A 24,436-nucleotide genomic window follows, 5' to 3' on the forward strand; every position below is an offset into this window, starting at 1 on the left:
CTCTATGTGACCCCATTGACTATAGCCCACGAGGCTCCTCTCTGTCCATGGAATTCTCCAGGCAAGAATACTGAAGTGGGTCCAATCCTTTCTCCAGGGGATCTTCCTGACCCAGGGATTGAACCCGAGTCTCCTTCATTGCAGGCAAACTCTTTACCACTGAGCCACCAGGGAGTCAGCTTGACCTACAGAGAAATGCACAAGTCTTAATTGTACATTTGCTGAGTTTTGACAATGACTTTTTTTCTCTTTTATGGAAAGAGAAATGAAAGTATAGTTTATTTACAATATTGTGTTAGTTTCAGGTGTACAGCATGGTGATTCAGTTATAAGCATATATATTCAATTTCACATATAGGTTATTAGAGAATATTGAGTAGAGCTCCTGTGCTATAAATAGGTCCTTGTTAGTTATTTTGCATATAGTGGTGTGTATCTGTTAATCTCAAACTCCTAATTTATCCCTCCCTCACCTTTCCCTTTCGCTAAGCATAGGTTTGTTTTCTGTCTGTGGATCTATTTCTGTTTTGCAAATACATTCATTTGTATCATTTGACAAATGAGTTTTTTACCTGGGTAACTCAAAGCTCTATCAAGACAGAGAATATTGGACCTCCCTGGTGGTCCAGTGGTTGAGAGTCTGCCTGCCAATGCAGGGGACATGGGTTTGATTCCTGGTCCAGGAAGATTCCACATGCTGCGGGGCAATTGAGTCCTCGAGCCACAAATATGGAAGCCCTTGCCCCCTAGAGCCCATGCTTTGCAACAAGAGAAACCACTGCAATGAGAAGCCTGAACACAGCAAACAGAGAGTAGCCCCCACCCTCAGCAACTAGGGAAAGCCCACGCACAGCAACACAAACACAGTGCAGCCCAAAATAAATTTAAAAAAATTTTAAAAAAGAGAATATTGTTGTCACTCCCAAAATGTCCTTTATGCCCCTCCCTGGTCAATCTCCTAGCAGAAGCAGCCACTAATTTTTTCACCATAGATCAGCTTTGCCTGTTCTAGAATTTCATGAACACAAAACAATGTGATATATGTACTCACATTTGTTTATTCATTTAATAGAAAATTTATTCAGCCCAGAGATACACATCTGATGTCTGTTCATGGGGAGTAATGAATGCTCTTGGACTGAACAAAAGGCCAAAGATATTTCTAGCTGTGACCTGTGACCTCCTCCCCCACAATCACATTGTCACTGAGAGACCATAAACCTCTGGGCCTCACAAACAGAAATGCAGGCTACAGGTGCCGCGTGTGCCTTGCATTCTTCCCTGACCGCTCTCACCTATCCACACTGGCCCTGGAGGCCTCTCAGCAGCCCCACCCCCACCTCCACTCACATCCCACACCTGAGCTCCATCTACACTTCTCTACACAGGTGTGCAAGAGGGTGTCACAATCTCAGCCCGGCCCTTGCCCAAGTGGGTAAAAGTACAGGTGGGTAGATGGCTGGAAGGAACTGGACAAGCTGAGGCAGCATGTTGTCTCTTGGTCCTGTCCTGGGGGTAGGGGTGGAGACTAGGCAGGGACTGAAAAATAAAGCACAAAGAGAGGAAACACCACTGGTCCCTGAGCAATCGGGGCTGGACAGCTGAACAGCACTTACCTGGAGTCACAGGGACCCTGGGCATAATGGTTTTGCCTTCCAAGAAGGACCTCAAGATCTCCCTGGAGGTCTTTGCTATTTTCCAGTGGGCCCTTAGTGCCTTTGTTATCGGTGAGTCTTCAGCCTTTGGCAGGGTGACCAGATGTCCTGGTTTGCCTGGGACTGAGAGGTTATAGGTTTTAGCAGGACTTTGGATGCTGAAACCAGGGTTGTTTCAGGTGAATAAGGACAGTTGGCCACCCCAGCCTCCATCTTGACATGCTTGGACACAGTCCTTGTGGAATCTGCGAGTGTGCATGTGGGTCTGGGTGCACACTTGTGCAGGAATGTGTGTGCACATGTGTGTGAGCCACACTTGTGGCTGTTGTGTGTGGTGAGCCCTCCTGGGTCATCAGTGGGTCCTAGAAGGCATGTTTGGGAAAGATGGGGAGCAGTTCCACTGAGGCCTGCCAAGGAAATGGGCATAGCTGTGACCTCAGGGACCTGAGCGGACCATCGGTGCAAGACAGTTGTCTTGGTGGCAGAGGGAGCTCTGAAAATCTCGTCTGAAAGAATTCATCCATTTACCCATCTATTTTTCACTCTACCCACCCTACAAATCCTTTGTGAAAGTTACTTAGTTGCTGGCTATGGTGCTTTAGGTGCTGATGCAGACCGTCCCTATGGGAAGGGGCCTGGAACAAAACTCTCATTTTTAAGTGGTTTAGGTGAGTATTGGCTGGAAGCAAGGGGATGAACTAAATGCCCCTACTTGGAAGATATCTGAGAAGGAAGAATGCAGGTGGACCTTGGGAGCTTGGGGCTTGCTGGTCAATAGGGAGAGTGGGCTAAAGAACAGGGACTGGGGGGCTCAGAGGCCTGCCTGGGGTGAGTACCAGGACCCCTGAATGCTAAGAGAAGAAAAGCAGTGTTAACCTAGGAATGATGGGCAATCAGAGCTAGAAGAGGCCAGGAGAAAGAAAGTCATATGTACCAGCTACTTACTTAGTGCCAGGCATTTTCATAAAATGAAACTTATGGTTTCATTTTAGCCTCCTGCCAGCCTTATAAGGCAGAAGTTATTATCATGCATAATAATACACACTAATAGCTACACACACACATATTGATAGCTTAACTAATATAGTATTAGCTAACATCTGTTGCGCTTTTTACCCCCATACCAGGCACTGTTCTAACCACCTAACGTGGCTATCATCTCCATTGTACAGATACAGAGGCTGAGGTACATGCCATCTAAATGGTCCATCCAAGATCGGACAGCTAGAAAATAGAGGAGCTTGCCTGTGCCTGAGTCCAGAAGGGCCTGATTTTGGCCTATGAATTCCTGTCCCTACCACCTGCATCTCCTTATTTACTGCTGATTGGGAGGCTAGATATGGACGTGGCTGTAGTGTATATGTTAGGCCAGAGAGGAAGGAGGAAGCTAGGCCTTCAGTGTATGTACAAATTTCTGACTGAAAGGGGAGAAAAGTCCGCTGCAAATGACCTCTTATTGAGGACCAGGGCCCCAGCTGGGCTTCTCAATCTCCTTCCATGTGACCCAGTCCTTGGGGCCCTTTCCTCAGGAAGGGCTGAGTCCCATTTCTTGAGTTCTTGTCCTATCTCCACAGATTTGCCTCATTAGCACCCCCTCCCCTCACTGCCACCGTGTTCCCATGGCCTAGGAGCTACACTATATTAGGGGAAGAAGTATGACCAGTATGGACAGCCCAGGCCAGGCTAGGGGATGGAACCTCTAGGCTGGTAGCTCCCCTTTCTCACTCTAGTCTAGGATGTTACTCCTTAGAGGTAACCACTGTTAACAGTTTGTGTGTCTATAGCCAGAAATTGGGGCTTCCCTGGTGGTTCAGTTTCTAAAGAATTCACCTGTAATGCGGGAGACCTGGATTCAAGCCCTGGGTTGGGGATATTCCTTGGAGGAGGGCATGGCAACCCACTCCAGTATTCTTGCCTGGAGAATCCCCATGAACAGAGGAGCCTACTGGGCTACAGTGACTAAGCACACAGCCAGAAATTATGGATATACATATGTGTGTGTGAATATATATATATATATATATATATATATTTCACCACATGCAGGGCTTTCCTGGTGGCTCAGTCTGTAAAGAATCCACCTGAAAAGCAGGAGACTGCCTGCAATGCAGGAGACTTGGGTTCGATCCCTGGGTCGGGAAAATCCCCTGGAGAAGGAAATGGCAACCCACTCCAGTGTTCTTGCCTGGGAAATCCCATGAACAAAGGAGCCTGGTAGGCTACGGTCCATGGGCTTGCAAGTCAGACACGACTTAGTGATTAAACCACCACCACTACCATGCCTGTACACACACACATATAGCCAGGATGCAAAAAACCAGGGATGTGAAAAACATAGTCTCTGAGTCAGACTGCCTGTTTTTGAATCACAGCTCTACTCCTTACTATCTGTGCTCCTTGAGCAGTTTATTGATCTTCTCTGAGTCTTGTTTTCTTCATTTGTAAAATGGACATGTGAGAGTGGAATAATTGGACTGGCCCATGTATGCTATGGTAACCAACTAATGTGGAAATCTCAGTGGCTTAACTCAACAAATGATTATTTCTTATTTATGTTAAACACCCAACACAGGTTGGTGGGAGTCTCTGCTCTCTGTGGATGCAAATGTCCAGGCTGTTGGAGGTACCTCAAAACTGTGATGCTGAAAAATGTGGCTTCAGAGATGACCACTGAGTGAGCAGGAAAGGGATCAGGCCTCATGCACACTCCTTTCTGCCACCACCAGAGTGACAGGTGTAAACAACAATGAGCCTTACTTTCAACTTTGATAATTACCAAGTATTCTTATGTATTTATTAGCAATTAGCATTTCTTTCTCTGTTAACAGCTCATTCATGACTTTTGTCCATTTTTCTATTAAATTTGAGTTGACTCTTAGAAGACATGTAAGAGATAGATGAAGAAGCAAGAATGCTCAGGGCAGAGAGTGAGCAATAGCTGAGATGAGGGGAGAGTGTAAAGCATTCAAGAAGCTGCCAGTGGTTAAGTGGGATGAGGGGCTAAGAGCAGCAGAACTGATGCTCAATAAATATTGAATGAAAGGATGAAAGAGTGGGAGAGGGAAGACAGAGGAGACCGGCAAAAGAGGCAGGGGACAGATTGTGCAGGGTTTGTCAATCATGGAAGTGTTTGGACTTTTTCCTGAAGGCCATGGGAGCCATGACTGGGTTGGGCACAGGGCAATGGCATCAGATTGGTGGTTTTGAGAGATCATTACAGCTTTGGGTACCAAACTGATTATAGGAAGAGACTGTCACTCTAATTCAGGTCAGAGATTGTGGTGATTTGGCCCAGACCAGTCATAATTGTGAAGGGGAGAAGAGGCATTCAAGAAATTGGAGTAGAGTTCATAGGACTTGATGATCAGATGTGGGAGAGAGAAAGGGAGGAGGCGAGACTGAGGGTTCAGGGATCAGTGTGAGCTAGTGGAGCAGGCGGAACAGAGAAGGAGGAGAGTGGGTGAAAGCAGGGTGAGGACAGAGAGAAGCTTCCTCGAGGGCTCTTAATTAGAGCCTGACTTTGGGCTATATGGAGAGTGAGCCTGGGACAGAAGAGTGTTGGGCCTGGGCTCCCAGGAGGTGATGGTTCCAGTGCTTGTCCGTCAAAGCTTTCCCAGCTCTTCACCCTATGAATCTGCAATGGAATCATATCCGTTTGGACCCTGATGACCTTGAGACAAGACCATCACACGAAGTCTGTGAGGAAGATAAGGCGGAGCTGGTGTTGCTATCCCCACTTTGCCAGTGTGAAGCTCAAAGTCTTGTTTGTGGTCATTCTCATGCGTGTCACCACCTGAAGCTGCACTGCCTCCCAAGATATCCCCAACACTGTCTGGGTTCAAGCAAAGCCTAAAAGAAACAAATCTCTTCTGGACTATACCCATGTCTCTCTTTATTTCTTGAGAAAGTCAAGTAGTTTTGTAAAGTGAAGTCACTCAGTCGTGTCCGACTCTTTGCGACCCCGTGGACTGTAGCCCACCAGGCTCCTCTGTTCATGGGGTTCTCCAGGCAAGAATACTGGAGTGGGTTGCCATTTCCTTCTCCAGGGGGATCTTCCTGACGAACCCAGGTCTCCTGCATTTGCAGGCAGATGCTTTAACCTCTGAGCCACCAGGGAAGCCCTAGTTTTGTAAGGAGTATATCAAAACCTGAAAGTGCTGGCCTTTGCTCCACGCTTAGATATGTTCCCTAGAGGCAGCTATTCTCAACTTTGTTAGCTCTTTTTTTCAGGTATTTACCTTCATATGTCTAAACTTTACTATTTAAAATGTCTAAATATTACTATTTTCCAATGTAACAATTTTAGATAGTATCACTGACTTCCTAATATGGAACATTAGATTTCAGCTCAATATATGCCTTTTCCCCCATAACCACCTAGGTTGTTTTATTTAAACCCCTAACTATGACTAGTAAATCTTCTCCATAGACCAGCTATTTAGTGCACTATGATTATACTTCCTTTCTTGTGCAACTTCTTGTTTTCTCTGGAATTCATAATTGCTTCATTTTATTTTTTTACCTTTATTTTTTATTTAAAAATTTGTTGGAGTATAGATGATTTACTATGTTTAGTTTCAGGTGTACAGCAAAGTGATTCAGTTATACATATATTCATTCTTTTTCAGATTCATTTGCACATATAGGCTACTACAGAATATTAAGTAGAGTTCCATGTGGTATTCAGTAGATCCTTGTTGGTTATCCATTTTATATATAGTAGTGTATATATTAATCCCAAGGTCCTAATCTATCCATTCTCCCCATCCATATTTCTCTTTTGATCACCACAAGTTTGTTTTTGAAATCTGTGAGTCTGCCTTGTAAATAAATTCATTTATATCAGTTTTTAAAACTTAGGTTCTGCATATGAGTGAAGTCATATGGTATTTGTCTTTGTGTGACTTACTTCACTTAGTATGAGAACTCCAGGTCCTTCCATGTTGTTACAGATGGTATTATTTCATTCTTTTTATGACTCAGTAACGTTCCATTCCACATATGTACCACATCGTTGCTCTCCATTCCCCTGTCAATGGACATTTAGGTTGCTTCCATGTCTTGGCCATTGTAAACAGTGCTGCAATGAACACTGAGGTGCACGTAGCCTTTCAGACCATGTGTCTCTTCAGATGTATGCCCAGGAGTAGAATTGCTGGATCATATGGCACTTCTACTTTTAGTTTTTTAAGGAGCTTCCACACGGTTCTCCATAGTGGTTGCACCAATTTACTTTCCCACCAATAGTGCAAAAGGGTTCCTTTTTCTCCACATCCCCTCTCGCATTTATTGTTCATAGATTTCTTGATGGTGGCCATTCTGACTGGTGTGAGATGATACTTCATTGTAGTTTTGATTTGTATTTCTCTAATAACTAGTGATATTAAACATCTTTTCATGTGTTTTTTGGCCATCTGTATGTCTTCTTTGGAGAAATGTCTAGATATCCTGAACATTTTTTGATTGGTTAATTGCCTCATTTTAAATTTTAGTTATCTCTTAGTTATCTATCAGTTATCAAGAATTCATCCCCAAACTCTCCACAAACACGTCAGGAATCTACACATTTCCTCTCCTTCACCACCAGCATTTTTTATTTCCTTGAGGACCTCGCTGGTGGAGTCCAGCATCCTCCTGTTACAGTCCAGTCTCATGCACCACTGTCACCTCCAGGACCCGTGAGGCACCCTGGGTGCACAGTCTAAGAAGGTGTTCATGCTCAGCGCTGTGCAAGTGTTGGGTCAGTATTTGCCTGACCCCGAGAGTGAATGTCTCCTTGAGTTTTGTGCCCTGGGTGCCATGCTCTCCTCACTCTATTCCTGGCCCTGCTCACTTCCTTCGTTGGATTTCTTTTTACCTGGATCCCATGCTATCCTCTGTCTTGCTTTACTCCCTCATTTTTGTGGAGCACATCCTCCATAGTTTCCTGAGAAAGGGATGTGGGAAACAAACTCTCTGACTATATATCTGAAATTGTCTTTAGTCTCTCTTCATACTTGATTAATAATTTGGCTGCATATAGAATATCCTAGCTATGTCTAGTGTAAGTATCTGAGTCTAGAGTCTCTTTGGTTAATTTTATTTCAGAGAACAATGCTCCCATGGCCCAGCTGTATAGTGAAGGAGAAGAGGTCTGGGGTTTTAACTACTTCTTTGATACATTTTCCATCAAGCCCTGTTACATCTGCTTTTTCTAACACCTGGTGTTTGCAAATTCTGAGTCTTTTCTAGATTCTCTAGTACAAACAGGCTTACTCTTGTAGACACTCCCCCTCACAAGTAATCACATTTCAACTTTCTTGTTCTCAGTCAGTTAATCCCTCCTCTGCCCACTGTCTAGCAGGCAAACATTTTGCTGACAGCGTTCAGTCACTTTTGGCATCTCTCTGATTCTCTTTTTCCTTGCAGAATCTCTATTTTTTTAAAACATCCTGTGATAATTTTCATGAGGCTGCAGCAAGGAGTCACGATAAAACTTGTGTTCATTCTGCCATGTTCAATTATGAGTGTTTCATGTCTTTTCTAACCTTTCTTTTGACCCCCTTTCTCTCGCTGTCTTATTCACAGTTATTTTAAAAAATGAGTCCAGTAAGAATCCTGAGCATGGCTCCCTGTGACTCATCTCCATGAAGTCTGTCCTAACTACTCTAACCTACATTGTTCCTATCTTGTTCGAGCTCAGCATGGTCCATACCGTATTCTGGTACAGTCTCCTTTGTTTCTTGTTTGCCAACTTGCATGCTCCCAACCTGGCTGAAGGTTATCATCCTCTTTCTCTGGCATTCTGTTCACCTTCTCAGAGATGATATGGAGAGAAAAATGTGAGTTGGAGGAAGACTATTCCTGGCTCTGTCTCTCCAGGACTCCTAAATTCTGGTGGCCAAATCAGGGAGACCCACCACTGACTCCCTGCCACTGACTGCAGCCCAGAGTGCTGCTGGTGCAGGCCCTGGGGGGAGAGGGCTGACTGCACGGAGCACAGCGAGGGAGGAAAACACCTTGTCTCCTAGACTCAAAACAAGTTCCCAAGGCTAGGGCAGATGCTGGGGCTCTGGGCACGCAGGCATGTGCTGGGGTGAGGAAGTAAGACGGTAATGTGAGCCTGGCTGAGAGTGCTTGTGACCTTGCGGTAGACATAGCCCCAGAGGGAGGGCAAGTGTGAGGCGCTGTTTGCAGTTCATTGACTCTGGCCTGGGCTCCCTCCAGTGATCACCGTGATCGCCGTCAACCTCTACCTGGTGGTGTTCACGCCGTACTGGCCCGTTACCGTGCTCATGCTTACCTGGCTGGCTTTTGACTGGAAGACCCCTGAGAGAGGTGAGGGCCCTGGAAGGGCTGTTGCCACTCGCCACATGCTCTTTCTTTCTCTCCTTATACTCCTGCCAATTCCCTGGCAGCCCTTCAGCCTGACCTTGTCTGGGCTGGAGGTGAGGGAAGGGGTCTTTTCAAGGTGCCAAGTGAGGCCCAGGTGGGAACTGGAGTGGGCTTGGGGAGGGGTGGCTAGTACAGCAGAGAGCTAGGGCTGTCCCAAACAGGCCCTGAAGTTCATTCCCAGCCTGGTTGTCACTTAAGGGGGCAGGACACGGTAAGGGCTGAAGGCACCCAGAGATAACAGGGTGGACAAAGCTCAGCTCCATCAGCTTTGTTTTTCAGGTGGCCGCCGGTTTAACTGCGTGAGGAAATGGTGCCTGTGGAAGCAGTACTGTGACTACTTCCCACTCAAGGTGAGGAGTCCCAGATCCCCACTTGGGCCCCAGGCCCAGCCCTGACTCCCTGTGGCAGCAGCTGAGGCAGGGCGGGGGGCGGGGGCATAATTCACATTGAGGCCCATGTGAATGAAGCTCCCCAGAGTTTTGTGTTACCTCATCTGCACGGCCAGACATGACAGCCCTTTCCTTTCTAGGTCTCTGGCCGAAAGAGAGGAACTCTTCCCTGGCTATATCTCTCTTGACTCCACTTTCTTCCACAGCTTCTGAAGACTCATGATCTCTCCCCCAGCCTCAACTATATCGTCGCCTGCCACCCTCATGGGCTCTTGTCCCATTCATGGTTTGGCCACTTTGCCACAGAGATGTCAGGCTTCTCCAAGACATTTCCTGGCATCACTCCTTATGTCCTCACACTGGGGGCCTTTTTCTGGGTGCCTTTCCTCAGAGAATATATCATGTCTACAGGTGAGTTGGCTCCTGGGATGGAAAGCCGAAGAAATACATGGCTGCCTGAGAGAGAAGTATTGGGTAAATAGGTGAGAACAAGGCCGGCTCTGTGATCTCCTCTGGTCTGAAAAGCTACCTTAGGCTCAGCTGCCTAAAAGAGCCCTTTCCTAAAGAGGGTTCTCCCCACCTTAGAAGAAGTAAGGAGGAAAGTTAGGAGGTTTAGCAGGTCACCAATGATCTTTTGGTTTTTCCTGCCTACCAGGGGCCTGCTCTGTGAGCCAATCCTCCATGGACTTCCTGCTTACCCGTAGAGGCACAGGCAACATGCTGATTGTGGTGGTTGGCGGCCTGGCTGAGTGCAAATATAGCCTGCCTGGATCTACCACTCTGTTCCTGAAGGGCCGCACTGGCTTCGTACGCATGGCCCTTCAGCACGGGTAAGGACACTCCTGGTCCAGACTGGGGAGAGGAGATCCAAAAGCCCAGCAGGGAAGGAGGAAGAGGTTTTGAGGAAATGATATTTAAAGAGGGAGGCATAAAGTTGCTTCTGTTGTGGAATAGAGGCTGTGTCAGGTTCTAGAGGCATTTCTGCTTCTGAAGAAAGGCCAGCAGGCCAGCCTGGAACCTTATCTGCCTCAGACTAGCATCTCATCTGGACCAGTCTCTCTAAAAAGGTGACTGGCTGCAACTGTATGTCAGAGAAAGCCAAAATTTCCATGTGGGTGAAAGGGAAGAAACCAAAAAGAAATGGCCCTTGGCTCCTAGCTTCCAGTGTCTCGGACAATGTGGGTTTACAGGAGGGTCTGGGACTCGCTGGGGCTTCCCTGGTGGCTCAGATGGTAAGAAATCTGCCTATGATACGGGAGACCCAGGTTTGATCCCTGGGTCAAGGTGATCCCCTGGAGAAGGGAATGGCACCCATTCCGGTATTCTTGCCTGGAGAATCCCATGGACAGAGAAGCCTGGTGGGTACAGTCTGTGGGATCACAAAGAGTTGGACATGACAGAGCGACTAACACACACACAGTGGGGCTCGCTTCCCTTAGCTCGCAGGCAGCCTTGGGTAGACCATGCATTGCTTCCACTTAGTTTGGACCTGGGCCTAGCTGGGTTAAGGGCTGAAGGAACTTACAAGGAGACCTAGGGAGCACTGGTGGTCAGCCTACATTCCTAACCATCAGAGAACATGCTTTTCTTTTTCAGGGTGGCTCTAATCCCAGCCTACTCCTTTGGGGAGACAGAACTCTACAATCAGTACACTTTCACCCCAGGGGGCTTCATCAATCGCTTCCAGAAGTGGTTCCAGAGTATGGTGCACATCTACCCTTGTGCTTTCTATGGGCGTGGCTTCACTGAGAACTCCCTGGGCTTTCTGCCCTACGCTCAGCCTGTTACCACCATTGGTAAGTGGGCCCTTCAGCTGGCAGCCACGTCTAGGACACAGGATCTGGTTCCAATGCTAGACCTTGGCTCTGGCCGTGTTCAGAGGCAGGGAGGCTGGCCAGGATGTGTGTAGGGTAGGGGGAAGCATGGGGGAGAACCTGGGCTGGAGGCCCATTCTGAGGAGTGAGCCACTCTGATGCTTTTCCCTCTAACTTCTCCATCTCCCCTGGCAGTTGGGAAGCCTCTACCACTGCCCAAGATTGAGAACCCAAGCAAGAAGACGGTGGCTAAATACCACGCAATCTATGTGGATGCCCTGCGCCAACTGTTTGACCAGCACAAGACCAAGTTTGGCTTCTCAGAGGCCCAAGAGCTGGTGGTAACTTGACAGACACCCCCACGGCCTCTCAGCCTGGTTGGAAGGCGTAGCAACAGGACTTTTGTATGACTCCTGCTCCTTACTTGGTCAGTCCTTGGAGTGACGGCTTTGTGTGTGTGGGTGCCTGCTTGGCTGTTTCCTGCATCCCTCTTCCTCCTTCATTTCTCTCCTTCGAGCTCTTCTCTGACTTTACCTTAGGGTTACAAGGAGATGACCCCAAAGGCAGGGAAGGCCCTGGGGAGAGGTGTCCTGAAACCTCCCTCACATGCACTCACTCAGCATCAGAACTGAGAAGAGAATAAAAAGCCCACCTCTGATACTGTCTGTGCCCCAACCAGCCTGTTCCCTAGGACCCCTGCTCTTGTCTCTTTCCCTTTAGCTCTTAAGCAGCCCTATCTTCTGGCATCAAGGCTTCTCAGGACCAGTGGCCTTGATGTCCAGTGGGCTTTGAATTCAGGCCTCTCCACCTTCAAACCCTATGACTTGAAACAACCAGTCTTCTCTGTTTCCTCATCTGTAAAATGAGACAAATAGTTCCTCCAGTGCTTACTTCAAAGGTTGGTGGGATAATACTGAATGTGATTGAACTTTGCATACTGGAGAGCTCCACAAATTATTCTGCCCACTTCTTATCCCTGAGCAAACAATGCCCTACATGTTATGACATCTCAATGTTTAGAATAAAGTTTATCCAATTAAAAACATTCTAATCTATTTTTATTGTTATTTTTTCAAGTTTGTCTATTTTATTTTTCATTTGTTTGCCACTCAGCCCATGGGATTTTAGTTCTCTTACCAGAGATCAAACCCGTGCCCCCTGCACTGCAAGTGAGGAGTCTTAACCACTGGACAGCCAGGGAAATTCCTAATTTTTAAAGAAGAAAGTTGACACTGTAGGATCTTGTCAACAGTTGTTTGAAAGTTTAAGTAACCTTTATAGTTGGATGAGCTTGGGGAGCTACTTTAACTCTTTAATGTTGGTCTCATCTGCAAAATGAGTGATACGTCATGGGGAACTGGAGGCTGGATCTACCCAAGCTGTTTTGGGCCCAGGCCTGAAGAATGTTACAGAAGTCAGAGTCTCAAGCTGAGGGTGACTCCCTGCTGTGTCTTCACCTCAGGAAAATGTTCGTTTTTGCATGACCCCTAGCCTATTGGACATGTGGTTACAGGAAAAGACCCAGGTGATGGGGATGGGTGCATGTGGGCTGGGGCACAGAGAGGATATGGGATGTTCTGACAGGAAACTCAGACCACCTTGCTTCTGCTGCCCCTTCTGAAATGGGTGCCTCAGTTCTTCTCCAAGTTCATGTGTGGTGTCAAAGAAGCATGTAGTGGAATTCCCTGGTGGTCCAGTGGTTAGGATTCCAGGCTTTCAGGAACCTGCTGAGGGCACAGGTTCAGTCCTGGTCAGGGAACTAAGATCCCACAAGCCACCCCAACCCCTCCAAAAGGCACCTAGCAGGTAGGACGTGCTCAAGCTGATTTTAAGAACAAGGGGAAAAAGCTTTATTTGCAAAGAATAAACCATTAATTTACACAAACTTACATCCCGGTTTATATACATTATGTATAGTTTATATACACAGTATCTCACACTGGATGCTGATCCCCAAAGCAGCATCGGGCCTGCTCCAGGCCACCCTCACCATGCAGCCCTTCTCCCATCTCAGCTGGAAGCTTTCTGACTAAAGAAATGACATATCCCAACTTCACTTGGAGAGAGCCCTAAAATGGATTACAAGGAAAAAATCCAGTTCTTTTTTGTGCTCACATGGCCTAGGTTAGACTTCAGGCAGGGGGGAGTCCTGAGGTAGCGCCAGGACTCCCTGCAGTTGGGCCTGTCCAGAGGCTTCCATCCTGAGGCAGAAGCTGGGGGAAGCGCCCTGGGGAAGGAAGCACTTTGACAAAGGCTGTGGCCACGCATTCCCTGCCTGACCAGGCTCCGGAAGGGGGCCAAGCACTTCCAGACTTGAGTCTGTGGGTTGCAGAAAGAAGGGGGCTGTGTGGGACACGGACTGTGCCTCCCTCACCTTGCTGAGTCTGGAGGTTGGGGCCCCCACACCTCAGGAAGGTCACCTTCCCACTCTGGACCTCAGTTTTCCACATGGGTAGGGTAGAAGGTAGGTTGGGCTAGATTACTTCTAAGGGCCTCTTGAGTTCTTAATTTCTCTGAATCTATTTGCATCCACCAGAAGTTACATAAAACACACGTATTCACACATGGCTCAAACTCTTTGTTCACCTTCAGGGTTCCTAGCCCTTTATTGCTCATCAAAAGAGATTTGGCTCAGGATGGATGAAGGGGGTCCCCAACAGCTGCCTTTTGTGCCAGCTTTGGCTGTTGGAGCCGGAGCAGCTGGCAAAGCCCCCACTACGCAATTCTCCTTCAAACCTCTGTCATCTGCTTGCTCACAAATGTCCTCATCCCATCCTCCGTGCTAGCCTCAGCTTTCTAAAGCCATGTTGGTGTAATTCCAAGGGGTGAATCTAGCTCCACATTCTCTTAAGAGTAAATGACTTCAATAACTTTGCAGCAACAGGGCTCCCCAGCTACCTCTTGCTTCCCTCATCACCCCACTCCCTCCAGAGCTGTATTTGAAGGGTCACAATGAATAAGAGTCCTGTGTGAATCCCATTTTCCCTCTAATCCCCTCCATACCTAGAGAAGAGGGTTGGTGTCAGAATGCCCTTTAGTGGCACAATTAGGAAGTCTTTTGCTTCCCTCGTCTCATCCAGACCTCTCTTGGGTTTTCTTTGCATCCCTGAGAGATCCTGGTAATACAGAGGTCTCTGTGGTATGGCAGAAAGAGATAAAGAGTCACTCTGTAGCTGTGGGAAGTGACTGGCTCCTGTAACTTGTCTGAAGGGTAACCAGAGGAGGCCCTTGTCCACAGGAGGGGCCCCATGCACAGTGGTTGGTTCACTGGTTGGTTCTTTCATTGGATGAAAGAACACAAAGGGTATCTGTTCTGTGGGTACTGGAGGCCTGCTGCTTGGGCATGCTACCAAGACGATTCTTCTGAATACAAAAGCTCTAAGGCTGATGGGAGTTTCCCAAAGAAATGGCCGACTCTTTTGTCCCAGAGCCCTTGGCAGTCAAGAGAAAAGGCATTACCATCAAGGAACGAAAATGAGCCTCTCTGCGTTTCTCCCTAGATTCCTCAAGGATTTGGGGTCCATATTACCATTTTGATTGGTTCTCTCTTGTATTCTAAATTCAAAACAATGCTGGGGAAGAACAGAAGAGCTTCACAGTCAGACCTGGTTGAAAGCCCCAGGTATGACTTAAGTTGGGTGAGATCTTGCTCAAAGCACTCAACCTCTGAGCTTCATCTAAATGATAGGGTTGGTAATATTATCAATGGAGATAGAGAAAACACAAACTTTAAGGAGAGGTTCTCATCAGATTCTGCTAACTGAGGACTGTCTAAGGCACTTTATAGGATCTGGGGTCAAACATGCCTCAAGCTTGCCTCATCTGGGGTGGGAAGACTATCATTAGCAACCACATAATGGGGGAGTAGCTCACTCCCTCTTGCTCTGATTCTTGAAGGGCCAAGCAGCATAGTTTCTTAAAAACCGAAGGCACAGCAGGGAAATGAGTACCTGTTGTTCTTGGTGGATTTCAGCTGCTGAAGGATCTTACTCCCTTTCTCTGCAAAAGGAAATTTGTTCCAGGAGTAAAAGTAGCAGATTCTACAAGACTGGCTCTCTCAGCTTTGGGCTACAGACCCAGCACCCAGACTGGGCCCAGACAGTTAGAAATAAGACCCTTGAATGATCCTATCATGATTCGATGGGAAGCTTGAGGGTGGGGGAAAGAGGTCTTTGGGCCTGACTAGAGGGCGCAAGCCTGCCCATTGCCTAGACACTGCCTCCTCTTGAGCCTGGATTCAGGGAAGCAGCACTGGAATCTATGGTGACTCTTCTGTGCTGTGGTTTTCTGGAGCCAGAGAGAAGAAAGGGGGTGGTATGTGATTAGTAGGGCATCAGTTGTTGTCCTTTCAGACAAGGTCTATGCTAATGACCACTTGGATTGCAATACACTTGAAGAAAATCCTGTCCTATCCCCAGCTCTTACCCTTTCTGGGTCTGATAAAAAGCTCTGCCTTGCTGATACCCAGGGTCAGTCTAGGGTTTGGGAATTTTAGTAGGCTAGCATGGCAGCTGCCTAGATACTAGAATTTGAAGGCACTTTTGGAGGTCATCCAGTCCAACTCTTTGTCCCCAGACGTAACTCGGACTAGATGAATATTTGTGCTGCTTAATACATGGATAACTTCCTTTGTGCCCAGGTAATCTAAAGAGTATCTCAGACTCGCACAAACACAGGTCCCGGGATAGGCACCAGTCTCAGACAGAGGTAGGCTCTGGCGAGGGAAAAAAATGGGAGTTCTCACCAGGCTGGGAAAGGGACAATTGTGCAGGCACCCGGGCAGTTTTCTGAGCTTGGAGCACAGGTGTAAACAAAGTGAAAGACATGTGGCCCCAAGCATGGCCTCAGGTTCTTATACAGGCAGGTGTATGGCCATGCCCTGCAACTGCTTCAAGGAAAAGCAAACCTCTCCCCAAAGCCCTGCCAACTGCTGGCACACGGATCAGCGAGAGTGGGAAGACCATCTGGCAGGCTTCTGCCCTGGTTTCTGTAACAAGCACCTGCATTTCCTTCCTTGCCCCTTTCCTTAGGCTGCAACGTTACCATCCTACCCCACATGTACCCTTCGAGGTCAAAGGCTTGCCCCACAGTTTGGGCTGTACTGTTGCTACTTCTCGCCTGCTGCCCAAGCCCCTCACTTTAGTGCAACAGAATGACACCAGGGACCTTGAGGTTGTAGTCATGCTAGAAGCAGTCAATGGGGAGCCAAGGAGGAAGGTTCTGCTCCACGCCAACCCTGGGGCTTCATCAACTGTCCTGTTCACTCCAGGTCAATCTGGAAAGTCAAGTTGGCCTTGTCATCTTGGAATTACTGGGGAATAAATAGCACTGGGAAATTTTTCTCTGCGGCTGTGACACCCACATACCTCATTCCACAGCAGCACTTAGAGGTTCTGGGAGACTTAGCTCCCTAACCTGGGGTAGGGACATGGGCAGGGGCAAAACGAGGTTGGAGGGATCTAGGATGCAGGGGCCTCGCCCAGCCTGATGGCCCCGAAGAAGGTGGTGTGCTTGCTCATGTTGATAGAGATGTCAGCGTGCACCATCTTCACGGCGATCTTCTGCCGGGCTTTGAGGAGGCAGACACCTGCTGTGTAACAAGTGTTGTAGTTGGTTTTGCCTGTCTCAATACTGCGGGTGCACTGCAGGAAGGGTTTCTCGTCCACCACCACCTCATAGCTGGCGAAGTCAGTGAAGTTGATGTAGTATACCTGGGGGAGAGGCAACAAGAAGGGATTGGGGGCGAGCAGAAGGAGAGGGTGGGGCCCTCCCTGGTGACCAGTAGACAGGACCCACTCATGCAAGTTGCCACTGTGCCTCATGAAGGGAGCAGTACCACCTGAAGACACGCTAGTCAGACAACAGGACAGGTGGGGCGACAGGCTTATTCACTGTCCAGCCTCCCCTCCATTGGGCTGAGGGGGCTGGAAACCTTCCTTTCAATAGCACATGGCGGGGGGACACTCTGCAAGGTGAATGTGCCACGCCTCATTCATCCCTTTATCTCCCCTAGCTCCCTACCCCCGCCGGCTGCTCTCTTTGGCCCTAGTGTGAAGCACAGTTCTCCTCACACACTAGGAGCTCGATCAGTGCTGCAGACACAAATGACTATGAATCAATTTTCGATTTCTAGCCCCAGGAACTATTTGTAGATAAACTTAGAAGTCATTGATTCCCCTAAGAGGGCGCAGGAGCAATTTGTGGGTTCTTCAGTTCTTTCTGCTTGTAGCCCCCGTTCCCTGCTACTGAATTCTCAACAATTCTCCCAGTGCCCCTTGGTCCTCTCGTCTACTGATAGAAGAACAGGTCCAGAGAGATGGAGAGCGATCCGTCACAAATGAGATAAAGAATGTGGAAGGGCAAACTAACTTTACTTGGTGAACAGAAGAAGTGCTAAGCTACGTTCAGTGGCATGACATCCAGGGGATTTTCCCAATTTGCGTGGGGTCCAAGGCCTGAGCCTACCCCCCATTCTAACCCAGGGCAGGCCCAGAGGATTAATTTTTCTCTTCATCACTACCTTATCCATAACACCCCACCCCAAGCTTTGATCCCCGCCCCACATCAAATGGCACTTAGGACAAATGTCCCATAGGACACTGGGATCATACCCCTGGGCTTTGGGACACCCATCTGTCACCCTAAATGACTCTAAGAAAGGTTGCTCCCTTCATAGACTGTTTAGGAGGCAGCAGTGCATTCAGGTGTTAGGACTGCCAAAAAATAAAATAAATTCTATTTTTTAAAAATAAATTAAAAAAAATCTTTGGGTCAGGAACCAAGCTGTGTCAGGATGTTTGGTGGGCTCAGCAAATGCTCAAGGACCCACCTTCTCTGACTACTCTCCTGGGAGACCCTTCTTGCTGGCTTTGTTGTCTTTCTGTCTATCTGCCTGCTTGCCCCTCACCCCACAGAAGCCTCCGCATTCACCTCATTCACCCTCATTAACCTCTAGCTCTGAGGAGCCACACTATTGGAGACACACAACAGGGTGGAAATGGATGGGCACTGGCCGACCTGGGAAGTGGGCCCTGGGCGGGGACAAGGACAAAAACAGAGGGAGAAAAGTGCTGGGACAGAAAAAAAGGAAGACTAAAGAAGCAAGAGAAGGTAGAGAAACAAATGGAAGAAAGAGGAAGGAAAGACAGAAATTTTTCTGAGGTGGAGATAAAGTCCGGAAGAGCACTCTTCATTATAAAGCCAGTGGTGTGGGGAGGGAGGGGTTCTCAGCAACCCTGGAACTGACTTTTAAAGAATATACTGAGACAGAGTTCGGTTTTGGCAGTAGAACCAAACAGCTCAGTGGGGAAGCTAGGGCCTGGGGCCCTGCAGGAGGGGATCGGATGGCAGGGTGTGGGAGGGGCCTCTTTTCAGTTTTCAATCACATCTGGCTAAGAAAAAACCCCCAAACAGCCCCTTCTGTCTCTCCTCCTTCCTTTCAACTCCCTCCCAGAGTGGGTCTTCCCTCCAACCCCCCCGCCCCAGGATTTCAGCCATTGGCTGGTCTGGGCTGGCTCCACAGTGCCCCTCTGTGGCATGCAAAGGATCTGCATTCTGGATATAAGAAGAGTTAGGCCTGAGACCGTACTCACTTCTACCTGACTATAGATGAAGTAGGTGCCGTCCACCAGTACCTCCAACTCCCCGCTGCGGGGGTGTAGTTTAAACACCTTGGGGTTCATGGTGATGCGAGACCAGTCATTGAGTACTCCACCTGAAAGATCTCAGTATGAGAGAACGGCAGTCACTCAGTACATGTCAGAATCATCTGGGCAATAGAAACAACAAATATCAAACTGTACACAACCCCCACCCTCATTGCCATATAACCCGGAGAGCCCAGGAGGCCAAACTTTAAGAACATCTGGAAGCAGAGAAAGGGATCTGTTTGTAAATTGGCAGCCAGGCCTGCTTCAGGCCCCTGGGGTCTGTATGTCCTTTCTCTTTCCTTTTCTGACTTCTCTGTCTGGAAGGATCTTTAACCAACACCTTCCAACTGGAATTGGGGGTGGTTGGTAAGAAGAGGGTGGGCATGCTGCCCTATTTTCTTTGTTGTTCTGAGACCTGCATAGGCAAAATCCAGACACTGAGGGGCAGGCTAGGTCTTATTATTCCATTTCATCTCACCAGCCATAGCTCCTGAATCCCTATTTCTCCTTGTCCTTAACAGATTCCTTTTTATAGCTCCTCCACACTCATTTCTTTCTGGAAAGTCTCCATGGGCCCCCAGTAAACCACTTGGCCCAAGGATCTGTCTACTCAGAGAACTTAAGGGATCGGGGTTAAGTCAGACTTCATGGCAGCCAGACAAGGAACAGCCAGTAATAAGGCCATGTAGGGTAGAGGGATCTTTATGAGTGAGGGGTCAACTGCCACCCTGGTTCTGCAGCCCTAGAACCAGCCAAATGGATGGAGAGGGTGTCAGAGCATGGAGGCGCTGCTGCAAAGCATTTCGCATTAATACCCCACTGTGAATGGAGAGGCATGTGAGGCATGAAGAAGAGCTTGCCTTCCCATTCTGTAGCAAAGGGGATGTTCCTTCCCACCCCAAGAGGAGGGAGTCCAGGCTTGGGAGCCTTTTCCCTTCAAAACCATCCATTTTTAGAGATGCAGACATAGAGAACAGATTTGTGGACATGGGGGTGTGTGTGCAGGGGGGAAGGAGCGGGTGGGATAAATGGAGAGAGTAGCATGGAAGAATATACACTACCATCTGTAAAATGGATAGCCAGTGGGAATCTGCTGTATGAGTCAGGGAACTCAAACCAGGGCTCTGTAACAACTTAGAGGGGTGGGATGGGGTGGGAGGTAGGAGAGAGGTTCAAAAGGGAGGGGATATATGTATACCTATGGCTGATTCATGCTGATGTATGACAGAGACCGACACAATATTGTAAAGCAGTTATCCTTCAATTAAAAATAAATTTTAAAAAATCCATTCTTCATCCAAGAAAACATGTTTTGAAAGTCCATCCTTGGCTAGTCTTGGGAGGTCTGCCTTTCCAAGGTGTGAGGAAAAGGTGCCCATCTTCCCTTGAGGAGATAAGCAGACGGGATAGTTCAGAGGAGATGCTCTGGCTCTGTCCCTCATGGAGGACCATTCTGCAGGAAATCTTCTACCCCTGACCCCTCACTCTTGCTTCTGCTGGAACTAAAGATCAGCATAGACTACTGCTGGGGATTGGCCCAGAGGGGTTGGAACTAGTCTTGTATGGTGGGAGCAGAATCAGTAGCTTCTGGCATAACACTGAGGCCACCCATCCAGACACCCAAACAAATCTATTTCTTGACTGTCTCACTTCTCCCTGGATTGATGGTGATCATGGCCTACCCAGCGTCCTGGGTCTTAAGGCACTTGGTCCCGGCAGGACAGTTTGGGTTTTGGTGCCATCATGTTCTTACTTATATTTCTGAGGCAGTTAAGTCAGGCATCCAGGTGGCAGTCTGAGAGGTAGCCAAGCCCAGTCACTAAGGAAGCAGAGCACAGCCAGTTTAGGACTGACTGGGTTCTTAGAAGCTGTCCCCATGCAGCAGGTTTCTGACCCTTCATTTACTGCTTCTGTACTCACAGCCCCTCCCTTCTGCTCCAAGCTCTGTAAGCATCTGGCATCTTGGCTGGCTTGCTGCTTCCTGAGGCTCCTGGGGGTTCATGCATTTTAGGCTTTGTATACCCTGGGGACTGGACATTATTTCAAAACACTGTTCTTTAATGAATGTTCATGTCTCTTTGGGGAAGAAAATGAAGCTAATCACTCAGTGGAGTATACACACACATCACTGAAGTAGCAGAGTGCAGTGGAAAGAGTCAGAGAGATGTGGTTTTGAATCCCAGCTCCTACTCTTAATGGAAATCTTGGGCCAGTTAATTAACCTTTCTGAGCTTCAGTTTCTGTCTCTGTAGAAAGGAGCTAATGCCCACCTTTGTTGTGAGGATCAAATCAAATCAAAGACAAAAAAAGTATGTCGAAAACTCTAAAGTACCATACAAACATAAGGCAGTAGATTTATTATGGTGTTGTCCAATCTCTCTGCACTCTATTTCCCCACCTTTGAAATGCAGGGATTACATTAAGGTAGGATTTCTAACCTCCTTCAATCCACCCCCTTTTTTTGTAGACACTAGCATCTCATACTTCCTACAGAGTCTAACATGCCCCCCACTTCCCTGAGAGAAATGCCCCTCCACCCTAGACCCATCACACAAAAAGATTTGATTTTATGTATTTCTACTTTCTATAATTTGTATTGTGAAAATGTTGATCAAACTATACATATTCCCAGTGGTGACTCTGATTCAGCCTTCACTTTCCAAGAATCCTTGGTTTAGACAATGTCTCAAGTCCCTTTCAGCTGCTTCTTTTTTTTAATCTGTGCTTCTAACTGCAATTTGTAGTAACCAGTCTGAGGGCAAGCAATTACTTGAAACAGCCAGCAGAGGGCAAAACGGAGTAGAGAATGGCCCCTAGTGTCAAGGGTACCTCCGAGGTCTGGGAGGAACTAGGCTGGGTGATTATTTAAGGCTGTGGGTAAGGGTGGTGGCAGGAAGAAACTCTTCTTAGGGAGAGAGCCTACTTTGACTCTTACCATTCTTGACTTGGATCGCTGACCCTTGGCCCTGTAGATGCACCACGGCTGGCTGGGAGGATGAGAAGGACAGAGAAAGTAGTCACTGTGAGAAATGGCTGCTTGCTCAGCCACCAGTTGCCAGGATTCCACCTTCTAGTCTTCATTTGTATCCCAATTCTGACCCCTCTCCCCTGTCTTGGGATGCGAGTGGCCACATTTCTACTAGAGGGTAATATGATTTTATAGCTCTGCCAAATGTAATGCCTCTGAGCCTCATTTCCCTAACTGTGAAATGGGGATTCTGAGAATCTCTGTCTGGCCTCTCTCACAGAGATGTCTGAAGATCAACTGAGGTGACGAATATAAAATACCCTGCAAGCCATCCAGCACTGTGCAGCTGTGTAGATTGATTGCTGTGGCCAAACAGCTGTAGTGAGAGAAGCCGTGATGAGACAAGGCGAGGCAGTGGAACTGCCAGTAGAGATGGATCAGGAAGCTCAGGGACTAGGGAGGAGCCCTTCAGGCCATGAAGGCAAAAGGCCAGGCTGGGCTTGACCTGGAACTGGTTGGCTGATTTTCAAGAACATATTCTTAAAGTTCTAAGCTGCTGGCGTCAGGTGGTAGGAGTCCAGACAAGGTGTCTGGGGGTAGTCGGGGAGGCCCAGGACCAGGTGAATAGACCTCACTGACAGCTCATGTCAGCTGACTACTGGGCTTGGCTGTGGTGACCCTCTGTCTCCTAGGGAATGGGGAAAAATAGCCACAGCTCAGTTCTCTGGCTAAAAGCAGCCCCTGGGGCAAAGTTTTTCTATTCATGGGAGGGGGCTGTGAATGAAAAGCCCCCAGAACCTCCAGGGTCTCCTCACAAAAGAAAGCCTCAGAAAACTTAGCAGGGAGCAAACTCAAGGGTGGCTCAGGCCTGTGGCCTTCCCTCCTTCCCAGCAAGACAGCAATTCCCAGCCAACCTGGTTTTCTCGAGTTCCAGCTTTATCAGCAGCACCTGCAAAATAGGACAGGCCAGTCAGAGGGCATGCTCTGTCTACTTGCTTTCCTCTTCATCTAGGCAGCCAATGGCACTGAGCTTTTGCTCCCTGTATGAGCCAAGCCAGGCTCAGTCTGAGCCTTTTGCCAAGCATCAACTGAGCCTTATTTTCCAGGACTCAGAGCTGCAGGGAGAATCAGGGTGTGATGCGGGGCTCTGGAGTGGGAGACGACACCCCTTTCTTCTCTGACTTGTCCCTGACCTGCATCTTCAATGTGCCCAGCACCCAGCAGGAAACTGGCCTCTCGCCAACAATGGCCCAAGGCAAGTGCCACTGAGCCTCCATGGTGACAGAGGAGAGTGCATTCCTGCCACCATGTGACCCCGAGACAATGGTGCTTGCTTCTTTAGCCTTTTGTTTTCTTTCTATTAATTTTCTCTGTAGAATGCATTGCCATTTGTAAACATCTTGCTTCTTTAATTGTCACTCTCCTCCTGTACGACATAAATTCCACGAGAACAGGAACCACTAACCAATATATCTCTTGCACATAGAAAGTATGCAATGAATATTTGCAGAAAGATTGGATGAAAAAAAATTCGAAACTGCATTTCTTGGGGCCACAATGACACTGATTAGCCCTGTTTGAACTACCAGTCAAAGAATATGAGTCTTGTGGCAGTATTTTTGGACCCAGAGAAATCAGCTGTGAAGAGTCCATTTCTGTAAAAGCACCAAGACACAAGAGGGGAGCAGGAGAAGGAAATAGCAACTGACCTAAGCCCAGGCAGTTTGACTTCTGTCAACTCTGATTAGGCAGGTTTGGATCTGCATTTATACCTTTGGGATGGCCTTCTGGGCCCAAGGGGAAAGATGCAAAGAGATTAAATGCTATTTGAATGGACAACGTGGTAGGGGAAGGGTGTAGCACAATAAGCACTTGGTTCCGCAACAGGTTGGTCTTGGTGCCTGTGTCTGCTTCTTCCACAGCCTGAGTAACTCATAAGTTTCCAACTCCTTGATTATCAGTGACTACTGGTCTACCTCTATGGGAAAGGCATTTCAGAGTTCATGGGATGAGACTACTCTAGGGCTTGTCATTCTGTCCAGCCCCCAACATTCCTCTCCATGTTGTTGTTATTGTTTAGTCGCTAAGTTGTGTCTGACTCTTTGTGACCCCATGGACTGTAGCCCATTGGGCTCCTCTGTCCATGGGATTTCCCAGGCAAGAATACTGGAGTGGGTTACCATTTCCATCTCTAGGGGATCTTCCCGGACCAGGGATTGAACCTGCATCTCCTGCATTGGCAGGTGAGTTCTTTACCTGGGAGCCACTAGGGAAGCCCATTCCTCCCCTTTGCCTTTTTCTAATCAAACATCAGTATGTGAAGCTAGATGTTGGAAATCAGGAGAAAAAATCCACAGGTCAAGAACAGGTATCTCTTCCTTGACAGGTTGGTATAAATACGAAGTTAGAGCAAGGCAGGCCCTACTGACTTGTTCAATTCCTAGCTCTCCACTGAGATCACAACCATCGGTTGTGTCTGACTCTTTGCGATCCTAAGGACTGTAGCCCACCAGGTTCCTCTGTCCATTGGATTCTCCAGGCAAGAACACTGGAGTGGGTTGCCATGCCCTCCTCCAGAGAATCTTCC

The 24,436-nt window shown here is 47.9% G+C and overlaps 2 protein-coding genes across 5 annotated transcripts in view; one reads left to right on the top strand and one right to left on the bottom strand.

Annotated features, from left to right (window-relative positions):
• The first annotated feature begins 1,642 nt into the window (after nucleotides 1-1,642).
• On the top strand, nucleotides 1,643-15,385 carry AWAT2 (acyl-CoA wax alcohol acyltransferase 2). The gene is made up of 9 exons (XM_005896191.2): nucleotides 1,643-1,727; nucleotides 8,862-8,972; nucleotides 9,309-9,379; nucleotides 9,625-9,829; nucleotides 10,074-10,248; nucleotides 11,015-11,214; nucleotides 11,428-11,573; nucleotides 14,733-14,870; nucleotides 15,206-15,385. The coding sequence occupies exons 1-9, from the start codon at nucleotides 1,643-1,645 to the stop codon at nucleotides 15,383-15,385; spliced, it is 1,311 nt and encodes a 436-aa protein (XP_005896253.2).
• Nucleotides 13,040-24,436, bottom strand: part of EDA (ectodysplasin A) — a 396,783-nt gene continuing 385,386 nt past the window's right edge. The window contains exons 5-8 of one of the 4 annotated variants that reach the window (XM_005896187.2): nucleotides 22,764-22,798; nucleotides 21,817-21,868; nucleotides 18,831-18,946; nucleotides 13,040-16,943 (exon numbers count right to left, since the gene is read on the bottom strand). In XM_005896187.2, the coding sequence (XP_005896249.1) occupies nucleotides 16,692-16,943; nucleotides 18,831-18,946; nucleotides 21,817-21,868; nucleotides 22,764-22,798 (455 nt within the window). In that variant the 3' untranslated portion in view covers nucleotides 13,040-16,691. Of the gene's footprint in view, nucleotides 16,944-18,824; nucleotides 18,956-21,816; nucleotides 21,869-22,763; nucleotides 22,799-24,436 lie in introns of all 4 variants that reach the window. The other 3 variants (XM_005896186.3, XM_005896185.2, XM_005896184.2) reach the window with 3 other exon arrangements.

Source organism: Bos mutus, chromosome X (genome assembly GCF_027580195.1).
Source record: "Bos mutus isolate GX-2022 chromosome X, NWIPB_WYAK_1.1, whole genome shotgun sequence".
In the NCBI taxonomy this organism is placed as follows: Eukaryota; Metazoa; Chordata; class Mammalia; order Artiodactyla; family Bovidae; genus Bos; species Bos mutus.

Bases quoted from the DNA above. Each gene is read 5' to 3' on its own strand.
- AWAT2 (XM_005896191.2), top strand. From the start codon at position 1,643: ATGGTTTTGCCTTCCAAGAAGGACCTCAAGATCTCCCTGGAGGTCTTT. The intron at 9,380-9,624 runs GTGAGGAGTCCC...TTTCTTCCACAG, and splicing joins GTGACTACTTCCCACTCAAG to CTTCTGAAGACTCATGATCT. The intron at 11,574-14,732 runs GTAACTTGACAG...GTTTCTCCCTAG, and splicing joins CAGAGGCCCAAGAGCTGGTG to ATTCCTCAAGGATTTGGGGT.